Consider the following 19,081-nt stretch of genomic DNA (forward strand, 5'->3'; position numbering starts at 1 on the left):
GTCTCGTTTTGTCCATCTAACAGTCCGAAACTCAAACATACTCAGTTTACAGTGATAGGAAACAGAGAAGAGCTGCAAATCCTCTCATTCCAGAAGCTGGAACCAGGGAATGCTTTTTTATTTTGAAAATGATTTAAACGATTGATAAAATATATAATAATAATATTTTTATATCACATTAATATAGAAATAGCTGCCAATTTGTTTTCTGGCGATTGACTCATTGATTAATCGACTAAACTTTGCAGCTCTACTTATCTATGTCCTTACAGTGGATGCTTTTGTGGATGTCTGGTCGAATTTTAAATATCAATCATTTCTTTAATCAACTCTTAATATCCACAAAGCAACAGAAGTAAATGGCTTTAAGAGGGTCTCACCCTCACTAACTCTAACCCTTTGGAAATGTTCCAGACAAATATATGCTTCCTGCTGTGACTGCAATGTCATGATATATTAAGACACACATTTAACAACAAATCTAATACTGGTCGATCAAATCGAGCAGCTCAATTCAACTGCTCGTCAGTTAATATACTGAGATATGAATGAATAAAATAGCCAAATAATGAAAACAGATTCAAATTTTCTTTCTCTTGTTCTGACTCATTAAAACTAAACACAGAAGGAAAAAAGGATTTGAATGGAACATTTCCTTGAGACCCTCTTAAAGCCCTTTGCTTCTTTTATAATCTTACAATAAACTTATTTAAATAAAATAAATCAAAGAAAAAAATAACTAACATACACTCTAAACTTATCAATACACTATCAACTACGCACATTTTTTGTTTGTTTTTAAAAGAAGAAAAGAGAAAAGAATTTAAAGTCTTATCAACACTTATCTATATCCTTAACTTAATACTACTTAACTATAACCTTAACTTATCGCTTAATATAATAATCTTATCACTAAAGGTTTTTTTTGTTTTTTTTTGTTTGTTTTTTTGACAGTAGGAAAAAAAAAAGAAAGAACTATTTACAATAAGTGTGAGCGGCGGTGGAATTGCCACTAATTATACTCTACCTGCTCAGCCCGGCCCCTTTACCTGTGAGGGGTCATACTTACATCTCCGGGCTGAGTGGAGAGTCGTCCCACCACGCCAAAACCTCGGCCATTACCTCCTGGGCAGTGGCGGGTGGGACCCAACGGGGCATGCGGACGGAGGGCCTGGGTCCGCTGAACACGACCTGGACGTCGAAGTACCCGTCACGCAGTCGGCTGCGTCTGGCCTCCTGCTGCCTCTGCCTCCACCGCCGCCTCCGTTCCCGAGCCTGTTAGAGAGATGGACGGAGGAGAAATCGGAACAAACGGGTCAGAAGAATGAGACAAGACATTTGGGTTGAGGGTGACCGTGGAGGCCGACAGAAACTCCACGACCACTCACAAGTCTGGTATCAGTGTTTGGGGTGGACTACTCACCCGCTGCTGGGCAAGGGACTGCAGTCCTGCCCGCTGTGACCCAGAAGAGGACGGCTGGGGGCTCCTCTCTGGCTGCACAGGGGTCACCTGGGTTGAGGGAGATCATGGAGGTCAGCACACCATTCACAAGTCACTTACATTTTCTTTTACTGTTAAATGCTGTGCTCTCAAAACGCCTACTAAGATAGGGATAGAGGAGTGTTTGGGGTGGACTACTCACCTGCTGCTGGGCAAGGGCCTGCAGTCCTCCACCCGGTGGACCAGAGGTGGACAGGTGGGGGCTGGAGCTCCTCTCTGGCTGCACAGGGGTCACCTGTGAGCCAGAGGAGGAAGGCTGGGGGCTGGAGCTCCTCTCGGAGCAGGACTTTTTTCCTGCAGGCTCCTCGAGGGCTCCAGGGCTGCTCTCCCGCTCCCGCTTGTCCTTTTCCTGTTAGAGATATGGAGAGCGGGGAATAAAACAATAAGGAATTAAGTCAACTTTGTTCAGTTAAATCTCTTTCAGACTGATGCAGCAGAGGTGGACAAATCTATGTTTGGTGTCAAACTGAACTCATCAACAATATAGAACAGAGCAGTAACTAATATCATGGCGTTGGAATTTGTATGTTACTTTAGTGGTGTACCACACTCCCTCACTTTGTCTAGTCTGATTCCTCAGATAGTGATTTCCTACATTTCATTTTAAACCCTTTCTTCAAAACTAAAAGGCTTTTTTTCCGTATCGTTTTTTGGATTACTTTAAATTAAGACAATATCTGCTGTCACATTAAAATGAACAATTCATTCTACAAACGATGATTTTGACCACACAGATTAAAAAGGTATTTCCCTGAACATTGACCCCTTTTAACTTTTAAAACTCTGAAACAAAGCAGATCTCCATACGAATGATCTCTACATTATCTGGAGCATTTGTTGCAGAAATACAGATTGAATATCATTTACCTGGAAATGATGTATTCAGATATTTGATTAGTCAAGATTATGTACATAAATGCTCTCAGGACTTTGAGGCATTTAAAGGCTCTACTCTTAACAACTGCCTTTGGTCCTCACCACTACAAAGCACATATTCTATAAATATATGATAACATACTGTCTATTAACAGTCTCAACTCCTTACTTTTTTTTTGCTTCAAATGGTGAAGAAGTCAGTTCCCTTGTTAAGTTAATTCATTTCAATAATTATTTCCGTCTTGTCAACTTTCAGTTATTTAAGGTCGAGTGAAAGTGAAATAACTATAGCTAACTAGTTATTTAGTTGGCAAACAATTCATTTCTGTACTAAATTCTGAACTCCGATTTTCTAGCTTCAAAAGATACATACAGCGTCTAATAAAATGACTCGTAAATACTTTTAAAGGATTTGAAAGCTTTTACTCTTTTCTTTATGCGTAATTTTAATTATTTACACTGAAATCTGACAATTATTTTCATTAAATTTGAACTTTGAATTCTCATCAGCTAATGTTAGCTAAGAAGCTAGCAAACAAGCTAACGTTAATGTTAGCGCGTTAGCTAACATTAGCTTGTTAGCTAACAAGCTAACGTTAATGTTAGCTAACAAGCTACTTTTAAATTTTAAAATTATTTTAAAGGATTCATATTCTTACCTTTTCCATATGAAAGGTGTAAAATAACCACAGTGAGTTGCTGCTTGGTTCTTAAAGAGTTTTTCTGCTTCTGTGTTTGTTTGTGTTTCCAAATCACTTTTCAAGTCTTTGCCTGATGCGTCTCTCTCCAAGTTCAACAGTGAAATGGTGACGACGATGAGCTCCGCTGCTTTATATAGCCTGTGGATTCCATAGCAACCATAGAATCTTAACGTAATTTCGTCATGTAACGTCGGTATTTACAGTATTCTTTTACTTATTTATTTTATTTTTTTCAATATTATTTATTATATAACAGATTTTGCAACAATTTCCTTCACTCATTTTTAAATATTGAAACATACTGGATCGATTTATTCTCCATAATTTCGCTAAATTAGATTGATCTTAATATAATGGTATTTTTTGTTCTTATTTTTATTTATTGTCCTTAAACTAATAGATGACCGCCACCGAGAGCCCGGTTCTGTTCAAGGTTTCTGCCTGTTAAAAGGAAGTTTTTCCCTCACGGTGGGAGGATTCATTTAATTTATCGACTTTACACTGGACTTGACCTGGAAAGGTGTGTTTGACAGTGTATACAAGCAGACAGACAACAGATGATGCTCCAATGATCGCAAAGTTCACTGTGAAAACTCTGCTGATCATTTGGCTTCCAATTGTTGTGGAGTTTATTTGAAAGCAATGAATTAAAACCCACATTTTAAAAGTCTTCATTATTTCTGTTTCTCTGTTTGAATATTTAAAATGATATCAAATTTGGTGAAGATACATAATTACTTGTTTAGGACTCAAAACACAAAGTTCAGGGGACTTGGGATTTTGGGACTTGACTCAGGACTTTGTAGACAAGTCCTCATACTTGTGACTTGCAAAACAAGAGACCTTTTTCACCCCAACAGCTTCTAAACAAGACTTTTCAGTTTTTCAGGAAATGTTTACAGTTGTTCTTGGGGGTCAGTCATTTGCGTACAAGGTGTAGAACAAGGGGCTTGTGGGGCCCCGGTGTTGGTGGTGGTGGTGGTTGGAGACGTTGCTATGCCGACCCTGAGAGTCTGTCACTGAGGAAGTTGTGTGTCCAGTGGATGAGAAGTGGGGTGATATTGAGGTGCTGGTGGGGACATAAATTTGGGATTTTGCATTTCCTGGAATTCGAAACAATATATTCTGTCTATATTTGTCTAGCTCTGGTCTTTCACATGGGATAAATTGTTTTTTACCAATTACATCAGAGGGATGAGCTCAATGAAATAACATACGGCACATAGGTCTCTCTCACTCTCTGAGACCTGGACTGACAACCACTAAGTGATACACCTTAACTTAAAAAGAGAAAAGGCCACTCTGTTCATGTACTGGTACCTCTGTCCACTCCGCTTGTCTTTACCTGCCTGGCCAGGGCTTTCCCTCTCTCCTTTCCTGTCTCTCTCTGGTGTCTGTGTTAACAACAAAGATAAGTGAAAATGAATCTAACTCCTGATTTGAACTGTCGACACCAGTTTTTAACCAGCAGATGTCGCCACCACATATCTACAGTGTGCCCGGAGTCTTCCTCAACATCTCCAGGGGTCCTTGAAGGGGCTCTAGGGGGTCCCATGCAGGGAAACAAGCAACAGTTTCATTTTCCTCGTAATGTTGGCTAGAAGTGGTCAAAATTAGAAATAATGCATGAGACAATTACAAGTTTTATTCTCACTACTACCACCCAGAGAGGTAAATTCAATTCAGCAACAACAGCATTAACACTTGAGTCCCTGCAGGTACATTAAACCAAATGGAGTTCCCAATGTGCGATTACTGGAGGGTTTGTAACGATGACAACTTTTGGCTCGTTTGAGGCAGCTTCCATACCCTGTTTGCATACCCTGATTGAATATATTAATTGATTGATTGATTACTTTTCTTTTCTTTTTTCTGTGGGATCCCGGTTATCCAGGAATATATTTGACAGCCACGAAACTCTGTGAATTCAGTCTAAATCAAGGAAAAAAAACCAGACGCAATTATGGCAGAAGTTATGCAATTTTGCCTTCAAAATAAAAACATAATTACGCGGCGGGCCGAGTTACAGAAAGGTTTCTGCACAGTAGTTTCAGACATTGACGGTAAAATTTCCTCTATATGCAACATTTGTCAACACTCAGAGGCAAAGTACCTTCCAAATTAGTCAAAAGACAGACAATTTGACAAGCAGCGTTTCAATATTCGTGGCGCCTTAACCAATAAGAGCTTTACTTTGAAAGTTACAATCGGAAGTTGTATACATATATGCTTTTCTCTTGACTCTGGCTCCCGCGTCTCGTGCCGCACAGCGCTCTTCCCTCAGTACCGACAGCGAATGCGTCTGTTACCACCTGCAGTTCACCGTCTACCACAGGTGAGAACACTCCTCTCTTTGTAAACTTATTTATTCTGAATAAAGCTTAACTGAAACTATCTCAATTTATACAAATAATGCCGCGTCGGAGATTGAAAAAGACGTGTGTTTTTGGACTTTACGTGACTGGGAGTCGAGCACCTTGACAGTTGAGACCGACAAGTTTAGCGAAGGAGGAGCAATGTAACGTTACGGAGGATTTAAGTTACACGATGAGTAACAGCGGACAAATCTTGATGAATGTTTCCGAAAAGACAGCCTGGCTGGCCGGATTTAAAAATGGTTGGAGATGCCGGCTGAATGTCGCTGGTGATCCGATACTTGACTACTTTACCGGTGGAAACTGTCCCAGCGCTGTCAAAAATCTAACATCCATGTTATTTTGCTTACTGTCAAACAGTAGAGCAGGTACGATAACTTTAAACGAACCGTTAGTGTTTTCTAGAAAATTCGGCATATACGCAATCCACCATACAGAACCTTATTTCAATAAAATCCCAACTTTTAGAAACGGTGTAATCGCTCTCGTTACCACCGTTGGGTGTATTTTGGTGGAAGGTGCACAGGTGAACTTGAGGTGTTACTGAGATGTTGATACAGATTTGTGGATTTGATGTTCGCCGAATTGACAAGCAACAGTAGTGATGTCTTAAATGTCTTAAAACCTGTTATAATTCATATATACGTTTGCTGACAAGCAAGGTGGGATTAAATTGCCAGAGTTGAGAATAGGGTTTGGTCTGAAATTGTCTGCATAGGATTGAATAGAGTGTTACAAGGAAATATGTGCTCAAGAACATATCATTGAGCTTTTTAACCAATTATGACGATTTAAAATTTCAGAACAATGGCAATAAATTGAGATTCCCTCATTTGCTTCCATCATAAAATAATTTTCACTACATTACTGTAAATATTTTGAGGTAGAACACGAGACCGAAGGATTTATCATGGGCTTCCTTTCATGTGTGACACCTGTCACTCAGAATTCCACGAGAAAGTCACCCATAGCCACCAAAGCCCATTTAACTACTGCTCTACCCATTGACATTTAGACTAACAAGCCGTTTTTGGACTCCTTGTTTACATTCTGGCTCATGTCAGTGAAGGGCCATGCAGTGTGTGTACTGCCTGGCAAGGCGCCTGCCTAGTTTTAGATTGTGTGTCAGTGCAAAGACATGCGTTGGCATCTGCTGCTGGGCTACACTGCTCCACGATCACGCAATAGTCCGGTGGAATAACTGAACTGTCCGTCCAACAGCCCTAAATAGGCTGGAAGACAAGACAGCCTACTAATGTTTTTGACTTGCAAAGTGTATCCTTGGTCACAACATAGGCCGTGAATTCAAACTCAACTGAAGGCAAAAGCCTGTTGGGATGTCAGGGAGAATAAATATGCTTCTGAGGTCTGCTAAACAAATGTCTAGGACTATCTCAAAACATCTGGCTGCTGCTTCATTTCTCCATTGCTTACATAGTAACTACTCACCGACACAGGGGAGATAGTGCTCTGCTTGCACCATCTCCCCCAAAATTGCCTCCTAGCTTAGTCCTAACTGTGGTTTTGTTTTGCACACAGAATAATCTTGAATTATTCTAACTGGAGGCTGTGTAGCTCCCTGGTGCAGCCTGTTTGCTGTTGCCTCAGTAGTAGTAGTAGTAGTAGGGGGACTGTTTCTACACCTATTTTGTGTCCCTCTTTTACTGCTGTTTCTTCACTCGCTGTTCCACGTGATTGAGATTTCAGGCAAATTGGTTTTCTGAAGCAGAGGTCACCTCTGCCTCGCTTTCCTTCTTGGAGAGGAAAACACAGAACTCTTTCCAAAGACGTAAGCTGGCAGAACACCAGACACGGCTTTGACTGAAACGGCGCTTCCTTAAAGTTTGGGGGAATGTTATCGATGGACGGAGAGCTTATTCCTGCACGGGAAAGAGTAACAGATTAGCTGCACGCTCCTGAGGGACCGGGCTTCCTGAATCTGTGAAAACAAACAGAAGTTGGGTCAAGTTGAAGTCACAAGCCTGATCCTGACAGCATGCGTCCATCAAAAACTGCCTTGTTTGCTGCGATTAAGACATAACACTTTACCTTGTCACTCATGCTGTTGAATGAAAAAAACCCAGAGAGATTTGAATGTGTCATCATAGGCTATTGGAAACTGTGATGGACGCTTCCACTCATTTACAATTCCCTGACATTTTATACACCAAATGGTTCTTAGATTAATCAGAAAGAAACAATTGAGATTAGTTAAAAAAAAATGTTTTAAATTAATTTATTAAAGAATTGCACTGTACCAAGCAGGACATTTTAAAGTTGACGAATAAACTTTCAGATGGACAACTGTTTCTAACACATATACATACCTGCACATCTTTGACATGCATGTGCAGCAATTGTTATTCATCGGTCGACGCATAGCAACACGATACATCTGCAATAAGCTAACATCAGCCAGGCTAATTTATCGGTCAGGCCTTTTTCACATGACATTCTGACATGTCACAGGAGGGAAAGCACAGGTGTAAGTAATAAAAAAACGAATGAGGGCTGAATTCCATGTGGCGGCTTCAGCGTCAGGTTCCTGGTATTGTGCCTGCTGGCTCACTGTCACACTTTCGTATCTTACTGGGACACTTGAATGGAACACAGCCATCATGGACATTATCGGAAACACCCGTGCTTGACCTACTATGACAAGTCAAAGTGTCTGCTCTGAAAAAGGTCAATGCCTTGCCTTATCAAAATAGTCTATAATTTGGAAATTATGATTTTTAAATCAAGACTGCGCGATGAATGAACACGTACACACACAGATTGCTCAACACACAGTTGAGCAATCGAGGCTCTGTACTACAGATGCATTTCTGCAGTATTGCAGAAGTATTGAGGTCTGATACCCAGCCCTACCCATAGGTTCGTATGGCGGAGAAGTCACAGTCATGAGTCATTGTTATGGTAGTGCTACAAAGAGGCTACTCTTTCCATTGAATGTAATTTTGAAATGATGGTACACGTAGTGATTTCTCTCTGTCCCTGTCTCTCTAGCATTCCCTCTGCACTGTAATGGCAGGCTGGGCTGCTGCTGCCTCCAGGTTGACGGCGATAGAGTATGAACACACTCTCAGCCCCGCAGGCAACTAAAACCGCACTCGTCCTAACTGTGACTCCAGATCCAGGATCGCCGTCAAACAGCCGAGCACCCGTCAGCGGATGGACAATGGACCCAAACTCCAACAGCGAGGGCAAAAAAAGCCTCCTGGACCAGTTTACCTGAGGCTCCTTCACTCTAGATACTGCCAAGCCTTCTATTCAGCAGCTCCCTGTTAACTGACAAATGTTTGCTGAAGCCGTCCGCCTGAAGGAGCATTAAAAAGACAAAAACAAACAAAAAACGCGACGACTGTGAGCAGTTTGTGAGTCTGTGGTTAGGCCTGTAATCATGGGAAAAGAACAGGATCTGCTGGTGGCTGTGAAGAGTGGAGATCTTCTGCTGGCGCACAAACTTCTCTCCAAAGTCAAGTGCAACAAAACAAGTGAGTGTGGAGCTAGTGGAGGCATGGGGGATACACGGGTTTGTGTTATTACTAAGTGATTTTGTGTTTGCTCTGGGCCTGGGAGTGTAATTGTTTCCAATGTGAAGTCGAACTTAGATAGCAGAGCCGTAGCTACCACCGTGGGCGATGTTGTTGTTACTTCTAAACCAAGTGCAGTTTCTTTGTGATAAACTACAGGATCATGTTCAGCTGTCGACCACAAACCCCCCCCACACACACACACACTTCAATTTGAAACTAAGTGGATTCAAACTGCAGCACCACTCGAGCTAATCTCCTAAATGCAGACCCCTGCAGCTCGTGCTTCTTGCTGTGTGGGTTGCAGGGGGCTTTCTTCTTCGTATTCTTCTTCTTCTTCTTCTTCTTCATTCAGAGTTCCTTATCTGCACAGATTCCAAGTCAGGCGACAAGCGAGCTCGCCTGTACAGTAGCATTGTTGTAAATGACAGGGTTCTCCCTTATCCAAGCCCGGAGGGAAAGTTAAGGCCAAGCAGGCTGTGAAGTTGAAGCCTCTCTTTGTGGCGTTATCTGTTCTGGGCTTTCATCAGCGTGGCTGGCTGCTCAGTGACAAGCTCTGGGAACAAAGCTGTGGCTGTCAGGGAAAAAAAAAGCCTGTTACACACTTTTACCCACTACACAGACAGCGACAGCAGCTCGTCAGAGAATATTAAAAGTGATATTGCCTGTTTTTGTACTGTGCTTTGTACTTCTGTATGATGACCGCTTAACTGGCTGGGAAAATGCGGCTGGGGAAAGTGAATGAGTGGTCAGCTCTCTGCTCTTTTATAGGCTACCATCAAGGTGCCCTTGAGCAAGGCACTCAGCAGCTCAGTGGCCAAATACAAATGCCCAGGGTTGCGTGCTGGGCAGCTCCCGGATGAGAATTATGGAAGACAAAAGAAATGACGTCAATAGATAATTGTATGTATGTAACAGGTGGGTGGTGCCAACCTCATTATAAGCAGGATTGGTCAGCTGTTTTCTTGCTCAGTTGACTTTCCTGAGCTCAATAAAAGTTATACGTTCACCAGGCAAGCACAGCAGCTGACCACTATATAATGATAAGAGCAGAGCTCTATACTTTATGCCTTTATGGCTCATGCTTTTAGCACCTGCATGCCAACAGCACGAGACAGCGATATTGCTCAAATGTGTGCTAGAAAGTTTTCGAATCGTTGCCCAAGTGGACAGAAAAATGGCATTTTGCCCGTGCATTTCTCTCGTAATCTCCCTCCGTCACACTCACTCCCACGCCCTGCTTTCAACAGCGCTGGTCCTCGAGGACCCCTTGCAGGACCTCGTCAGTGTTGTAGTCATTTGTCACTTCCGTCAGAGCCTGCGGTGTCTGACAGCAGCAGCACAGCAGATGCTTCAGCTGGCAGCGAGCGCTCTGCAGACTGACCTCCACTGTCTCCCATTTACAGAGCGGCCCTGTCAATAAGGTTTGATTGATTGGTTAGTAGTGACCTGCTTTGACAGGTTTTTAAAAAATCCCAAAAATAGGGTCGTGCAATGTACTATAAACTTTGACCCTTGAGGTGTTTCATTAAGTTAAAGTCACACTGAAATTAAAACAGTTTTTACGCTGTTTGCTAATGCAAAAAGGGCCGTTATTGCTTTTTTGTTTGTGTTGCAGGCGCATTATTTGTACTTCTTAGAAAGCAGCGTATTCACGGCATACCAAGGTGTGCGTGAAAATTGCACACAAATAAAATGCCATGACGTTGAGACGGATATGGGGAAAATCACAGTCACCATTGGACTAAATGGTAACAACAAGAGTACGAGTCTATAGCCGCACTAGCAACTCTGTGAGGCTGCACTTAGCCCAGTGCGAGTGTCAGCATGACAACATGTTCAAAGATCAAAGTTCAAGATATCACATTTGAAAATAACACATGTGATCGTCTTGTTTCCCGAAGACTTTCATGCTTTCCAGTGGGATAAACCTATTTAATTTGAATGCTCCCAGCGCCCTTCCTGGTATGCCACCCACAGGACAACACTTAACATTTTGTCCCGCTACTCTAAGAATAGCAAAATATTTAGTGTGTTGTTCGTTCCAACGCATTTGTATTGTAAGGTACAATGACCATTACAGACCCCCTTGTGAGCTCAAGTGACATTCTGCTAACAAACACAACTTATCCATAAGTGCAAAGCTTCAGGAGGGGTCAGGTGCTTTTTAAGCTGTTGTGGTGGTGGTGGTGGTGGTGGTGGTGTCAGGCTGACATGCTGGACATTCCCAAGCCTCCGGGTTAAGCCTTGGGCCGGAGCTGGGTGCATATGGAGGAGGGAGGCACCTGTGCACTCTGAACGTTGGGGGTCAGGGAGTGACCAAGCATGTGGTGGACAGACACGAACACAAAGTATTGACAGAGGGGGGTGTCTGGTCAGCTGGTCTGGCTTGATGCACGGGACTTGGCAGAAAGGGATTGGCTGTTTGTGTGCTCGTGTTGTGGGGTTGTTTGGGAGTGTGACAGTTACGCAGTACGAAACTACTGGAGGATGCTTCCTGTTCCTTCCTTTTGTTTATTAGTCCAATATTTCGGATGGCTGATTAAAAGATTCATCACAGTGTGGTGTGGGAGAGGTCTCTAAAGGCTTAAATACCATGTTCTTTTATTTTTATATTCACTATTAAACCGAGTAGTAATTTTGTAAGGGAACTCTTTGTATCTTAGAGTTGCTCCTACCATCGAATATCAACCTTCCTACCACAATATTGTTGTTGTCTTTCAGGTGTTTTCAATCCCCCCTTTTTAGCCCCTGCATGACTCCAACATCCTTTCAAACACCACAGTGTAGCAAATTAGCAGTAGCAAATTGCAAAGATCTAGTGCTGAAACTAGTGCTTAGTCGATGAGGGAAAATGAATCAACAGCTACTGTAAAAATCGGTTCATTTAAGTCATTGATCAAGCAAAATACCAAAATTACCAAATGGATGCGCAAAGGGGCCATTTAGTTCACGACTTTTCCTAGCACTAGTTGGTCAAAAATGGCTCACTGTATTTGTTTAAATCAGGGGTTTTCAAAGTCTGACACTGTCTCCATCCCCCCTTGTAAACAGGAAGTGCAGTGTTGCATTTTGGCAAATTGTCACCATGAAAATTATGCCGAATTAGCCATTAGCAGTTGCTGTTTGCAGTTTACCTATGGATGTCCTGACAACTATCACTGGATTACTTTGATACTAAAGGAAACCTAAAAAAACGATGATTCTCAGGCAAGTTCTGGAGTCACACGGAGCATCTTTCTTTCTATGATATCTAAGCAGATGAATGGATGTTTCTGACGTTTTGTTTTTTTATAATGGGTGCAGATTGCTGCAATCAGGCGCTAAGGGTATTAAAGTACCTTAATTGCCTCCGTGAGCTGTGTGTCCCGGCCACTGCTGCAACAGCAAGCCAAACTGCAATAAGTCAGCACAAAATGTCAGCCTTTGCTAAAGAATGACATAATAAAACCGGCGTCAGCCTGTAAATACCATTGTTTGTGTCATCACTTGTGATGCTGGGCGAAGGGACCTGAGGGTAGAGCTGGCTGGGGGGTGGCAGAGGAGACGTGTCCCCAGGGGATTAGCAGTTGCACTGAGGCTGGCTGACGGACAGGGAGCTGAGATGGGAGGTTTCTTCTCCGATCAGCCATCTGCTGACATCAGGTTGGGTGCTCAGGCAATTTAAGTGGACTTACCACAGCCTCCCTCTTTTTTTGCTTAGCTGTTGCAAGCTGACAAATCAGACGAGCTCATTGTAGACAGAGATATAGCGGTTACACAGAAGGCTGTGGCCTCTGCCCAGCTACTCACATTGTGTTGCAGTTAGAGGGACAGCTCGGTAAAGTCATCTTGCCCAAAGTGTACCCCTCTCACACACTCTTGACTAGAAGTGGACTGACGTGGGTGTTGCTCGCCCCTCCCTGAATTGGGACCATTAGAGGCTAGAGGTTCTTCAAAGGCCAGCCTGATTACAAGGTCTTTTGTTGCAACACATGCTTGCTTTCATCTTGACCCACAGCCCAACCCTCTTCTCTGCCATGGTAAATACAAGGCCTTTAGGTAATTCTCAATGGACAGATGGACACAAAGGCAAAAGATCATATTTGAACGCCTATTGTGTCGGCCATTTGATCCGCACACGATGCGCCGATGACTCAGACCTTCACCAGTCTTGGGCACGTTTTCACCGAACATGCAGGTAACAGCAGTGAGTCTGCAGGCTGGTTCATAAAGTAGATGTGATCAGCACATCATAATCACATCACTGTTATGGTATTATCAGCTGAGTCCTAAGTGAATGCTGGTGAACACCCGCCATGATCAACCACATGACCCTCAGATCAACTAAATTAAACAGATTTCGGAGGCCTGCAAATGTTAAGTATGTATGGTAAAGTACTAATACAATCTGGTTTTAGTAAATTTTTCAATTATCAAATTGGAACCACCTGCTGTACTGAACTTAAGCCTTCCTAGGGTGGGTGAACAGCGTAGAGCCTATATGAATCACTCAGGGGAGGCTGTTAGCTTTGCAGGTATTTGGCCGTAAATCAAAGTGTTGGACAAAGTGAAACTTTGACCTGATGGTGGCGCTAGAAGAAAAGTCACGGGATCACCGAAGCCAATAGGATTCATCTTCTGTGGAGCAAAGTGGCGGAGCAGCCAACCAACGCTCAGATTTTTATCTGACCAACAGTTTTCAAAAACGCATTCGACATTCAACGACGTAAAACAGACAAAAGTAGTAATTCCTCACACCACCAGGGAATGCTTGACATTTATGCTTGAAATAAACGACTCCCAACAATTAACCAATTGATGTAAGGTTTGCCAATGAGTTTTCTGCTGATCAACTAATTGATTCGTCGAGTATTAGAGTTGTGGTTAGGAAAGAGTGATGTTTTATATTGCCGTCCGCTGAGATTCATTTTGATCATTTTTTTTGTTCTGAGGCTGCTCGTTTCTGAAATCCATCAGCTTCAACACCAGCGAAACTCATTGCAGTAAATTGGGGGTTCCCATTGGGAACTTGCTTAAGAATTCTCTTCACACTTCAAAAACAGAAATTCACAGTCCACACTGGTGGTGTGTTTTTTTTTCTTCTTATTGATGAATCATTAATGGCCTTTCTACAATAAGTTGTAGTTTCTAAGTTTCTTCAACAAACTTAGGCCTACTCACTGTTAGCATTTCTTTATTCACATCTTTGCTTCCGCAGATGTATCCCTGTATTGTCAAGTCTCATTTGAAGCTCGGCTGGTGAGGATCTCATTCATAATTAAATACTTAAGATTGCCATTTCTTGTTTTGACCTTCGTTTCATCCCCTGCGTGCTCTCAGTCTCCCCAAAGACTGCCCTCAGCTTCGCTATGGCTTGGTGAAAATAATGGAGCATTTAGCAGCTAAAGAGCTGGATATTTCCAATAGGTTTTGGAGGAGACCAAAAACAAAGCTTAAAGAATATTGGACTTACATTCATCAGGAGACACAACTCCAAATGAATGATAATGTTGCTACGTAACTGTTGGATGTGTAAATAAGCAGCTCTTTGCTAACAAGTTCGCCTTATCGACTTAAAGGGTGACGATATCATACCTGTCGCAACGTGTTTCCGCTGCTCCTAAGTGGCCAAAATAAAATCAATTTATTGCAGGTTTAAATCTGTGGTAACTTTTGATAGTGGAACATTTTGGGGAATGCCCTTGTCTGTCGGCCTAATTTTCCACGTCACAGCCAGGCTAGCCGTTTCCCCATACCTCCGGTTTTAATGCTACGCTTGGCCAACGGCATCCTGGCTTCCAGCTCCTCGCGCTTAACGCACAGGTACGAGCTTGACATAGATCTTCTCATCTCACCCCTGAATACCGGTAAGCGCATTTCCCAAAACGATGAACTATTTACTTCAAGATATTGAGTTCGGGGTCTTCCTTTTGCGTATAAACAACAACCCCCAACTCCGCTCTGTATCCTTTTTATCTTGGCCTCCTCCTTCCTTCATCCCTGTACCTTGAATTAGGGCGATAACCCATCTGTCAGAGTGTCAGATTAGAGGTCTGTTAGATTTAAGAGTGCGCAAGAGGAGGTGTATATGTGCATGCGTGTGTGTATAAGTATGTGTTCTTGGGTGGATTAAAACACGGGTGCTGTCTCCGTGCATACATGCAGCATGTGCCAAAACACACGAGTAGTCGATTGTCCGTCAACTCTTCGATCTGTAGCGTTTTGAGTCTGCAGCAGCAGGGTGTTGTAGTTAGCCCACTGGCCAACCGGGCTAACTGGGCTAATCAGTCTTCTACTTTATTAGACAGTTGGGTAGCAGCCAAGTAGTGTGTGAACAGCTTTCGAGTTCACCTACTCTTGCGCTGTATCACACACACACACACACACACACACACACACACACACACACACACACACACATTAATCCTGACCCCTTTCCTCCCCATGGCAGATGGGGTAGCCTGTCTAGGATTGCTGAGGAATTTACCAAAGGATTTAAGAAGTGTGTGTGTGTGTGTGCGTGTGTGTGTGTGTGTGTGTGTGTGTGTGGTTGCAATAGACAGCGTCATTTAATCTAGCATAACTAGCCTTTTATTACTCGCTCCAGGCTGCGCATTGCGGAGTCTGGCACTCATCCTCATTGAGCTCCATTCTTGCCCCCCACCCTCCGTTTCTAAAAAATCGAGCCGTCATTCAGGCAGGTGCGTGAATGTAGCAATCAGTGTGAGGCATGGTGTCGCTGGTTTCTACCCCGCCCATACACGCCCTGCAAATGTATTCTTTTTTTTGGGGGGGGGGGTTTGAACCTGGTGATAAGATAGGGGGGAAAAATACAACAAAACATATCTGTCGGCGGTTTATTCTGAGTTTTCTGAGGAAGTGTTTTTTTGCTCTTGTACAGACAGGGCTAATGGGATTGTCTGACAAGGTGTGTGTGTTTACATGAATGTGTAGACTGTATGGGTAAGGAATGCGTGTGGCGGATGGGAGGAATCGGGCTGTATCAGTATCTGGTGGCGGTAATGAGAATCAGCAGGAGAAGCTGCTGTTGTGGCTTTGATCTCCTTTGCACCATTTTGTTTTTTTCCTTTTTTTTTTTAATACCTTGATCCCCCCCCCCCTCCCCTCAATTCCTCCCGTCTCTTACTCCGAATTGGACGCAAATAGAAATCACCTGTCTGTGGTGGCTGTTCATATCTCCCGGCTTTGTAGTTGCGTGATAAGCTACTGTGCCTCCGAATAGGATACCATTACCGCACTGTAATGAGAACAACTTCTTGGATGATATTTAGATCAGTGTGTGTGTGTGTTAGGCAAACCTGTGACATGGGAGGAAGGAGTGGAATCAGAGATTGCCGTTTGTTATTCATCATCTGGCTTCCACACAGACCGAAGCAGGGCGTGCGCCGGTTTTTACGATGCAATAGATGTATCAACTGCGAAACTGTGACTCTCAAACTTTCAAAAGATCAAAACTGTGTCGCCTTAATCCTGCGCCTGCTTTTTCTTACTGCACTATTTGTCATTGCTTTCACTTATCTATGCTCTGTTACTTGTGGGGTGGAATTGGTCCCATATTATTATTATTACTACTATTATTATTATTATTATTATTATAAATCCAGGGCGCCTCTAGGCTTATGGATGTAATGTAGGTTATATCTGTTTTCATACATGAAGCTCAGTTTGCTTGGTCTTGTTTATGATTAACAGAAAGCTTGCAGGGTGTATTTATTAGAACTTTATTTTCATAGTCCTAGCCGTCCGTTGGATATTATAAAATTGCACTCAGCTAATCTGAGAAACGGAACACAACAACGTAGCTAAAGATCGGTCCGATGGAGCAACACGCATGAGCTAACAACAAGCTCACAGTTTCGCCAGATTATCTGAACTTTATATGGAGGCAAAACTGTTAGTGAGCGCACCCGTAATGTTCCAAATAATCCCCCATTGCACAGGAAAGAAGGTGTATGTGTGTGTGTGTGTGTGTGTGTGTGTGTGTGTGTGTGTGTGTGTGTGTGTGTGTGTGTGTGTGTGTGTGTGTGTGTGACACAGCTACGGCAAGCACAATGGGTCAAAGTTCAGCCAGGAAGTCTGCCTGTGATAGATGTCCGTTTGCCTTTGTTCTCATTTGTTTGCTAACCTGAGGATTTGTTTACAACCTGTCCGCTCTTTTTAGCGATGTTGCCGTGTTTCCCGATCTCTCCAATTACTTTGGCTAGTACAATGTTAGCATAATTAATAGAAATGATGATCAGTGCTAGTTGCTAGTTGTAATAAACTTTAGTTTTCCATTAAGTTTGAGTTGGGCTGTACGTCGTGTACATTTCTCAACACTTGCAATGTGACACCTGATTTATTTATACCAATACGAAAATGGCACAAGATATAAAAAGGAATTTCTATAAACTCCTTCAAACTTCTCAAATGTTGCTTGACAGAGGCTGGGGGGGGGGGGGTTATGTTGTGTCGAGAAAGTTGGATATGGTTTATCAAGCTATTACTGCCATACACTGTTTTGGCATCTCGATCACCCTAATTTCCACATTATGTAGGGACAACAGCGTATTGATCCTCGCCTCTTAGGCTGAATGAGAATTGTAATGACTTTTCCGTCCACGTGGGAGTGTGTGACCTCATGCTGGTGTTTTGCTTAAGTCCAATAATCACATGACAGTTAACTAACTAGCTGTAGGGGGTCACTCAGCAAAGTCGCCTTTGTGAAATTGATTTTGTTGTTTGTTTTTTCCCCGACAGCAGCGTAATCAGAAATTGCCTCAAGGCTTTGCAACAGTATTCTCACTATTTTCAAATAGAAATGAGGGAAGAGTTGGTGGAAACCCTCAGGACCTGACTGGAACCAGGTCACAAGTCTTCATATTCTTGTCCAGAGTCCAGTCCAACTTGAGCGTGACTTCATTTCAGAGATCGTCACAAGTATAAATCAAAGAAAAATAACTGTCGTTAGTGAGATGGGAACGTCTTGGCTTTTTGAAAAATGGCATTTAAAAAAAAAAAAAAAAAAAAGAAACTGACAGTGGGAAAGTGCTGCACACAGTAGACAACTCCACGGCATCAAGGGGTAGACGGTGATGAGCCAGCATAAGCTGTGCAACAAATATAAAAAAGTTTTCCACTTTCAGGCAGGTGAACTCTTCCTGAACCTGTGTCATGTTTCCTCTCATTACACCCCAGACCTCCTCAGTACTAGCCGTGGTTCTGGGATGGGGATTGGTCTCTGCCTAGCGACTAGACACACAGCAGAGAAAAAGAAAAGGAAAGGGAGCATCTCAGACTAAAATGGATGGGCATTGGAGTATTGTTTCTTTGTGTGTTTGTGGTTGCAGTTGAGGATAATCATGGATTCATGGATAATCAGGGATGGATCATCTGGGGCAGGTTTTACCCCAGTACCGCTCTAACTTCCTCTGAGGTTTCCTGGAAAGAACTGATTTTCTGCTAATTGTGCGGAAAACAAAAAATTCCAAGATGATTATTTTTACCTCTACCACCATTTGTAGCAAAAGTATAATTATATACCCCAAGCAACCAAAGTGTACCTTCTAGAACCCCCCCCCCATCCATTTAGGCAATGTTGAAGAAATCTAAATAGCTTTTTCTTACCATTTGAAACAGACCGTTCCCCCTGCACTACAGTCCTTGTCACTTGTACCCGTGGAAGTTTCAAAAACAAATCTGGAAATGGTATGGCAAAATGTCTATCTGTTCAGTTGAACATGACTGTATTGCCAGTGAGACACTTGGCTTGGTTGGATGTGAAAGAACTGAATTAACATGACTCTTGGTGCATTTTAGCTGATGTTTTGATTCCAATCCAGTTTGACCTTTTTTTTGCCATACAGATGAAATTCCAAAACTTGATCGTACCACAGTACACCCAGGGAAGTATCGATAAGAGTCGGTGAGATGGGTAAAATCTTTTGATGTAGTAAACAGTCCAACGCAGAGCCCTCATGTCTAAAAGTCGTGAAAAAAGAGTGCATGGAAATAAAGGAGGAGCTCTGCATTGAGCTGGGTAAGCAGAGTAAACAGATGATTTGAATGGTATGTAAAGTGTTTTGTACCCGAGCTGCAGGGTTGAGACAT

The 19,081-nt window shown here is 42.7% G+C and overlaps 1 protein-coding gene across 1 annotated transcript in view; it reads left to right on the forward strand.

Annotated features, from left to right (window-relative positions):
- The first annotated feature begins 8,856 nt into the window (after nucleotides 1-8,856).
- LOC139303088 (caskin-2-like) overlaps nucleotides 8,857-19,081 on the forward strand; it is a 41,753-nt gene continuing 31,528 nt past the window's right edge. Inside the window, exon 1 of the mRNA XM_070926792.1 lies at nucleotides 8,857-8,950. Coding sequence (XP_070782893.1) covers nucleotides 8,857-8,950 — 94 coding nt within the window. The remainder of the gene's footprint in view (nucleotides 8,951-19,081) is intronic.

Source organism: Enoplosus armatus, chromosome 20 (genome assembly GCF_043641665.1).
Source record: "Enoplosus armatus isolate fEnoArm2 chromosome 20, fEnoArm2.hap1, whole genome shotgun sequence".
NCBI classification, from domain to species: domain Eukaryota; kingdom Metazoa; phylum Chordata; class Actinopteri; order Centrarchiformes; family Enoplosidae; genus Enoplosus; species Enoplosus armatus.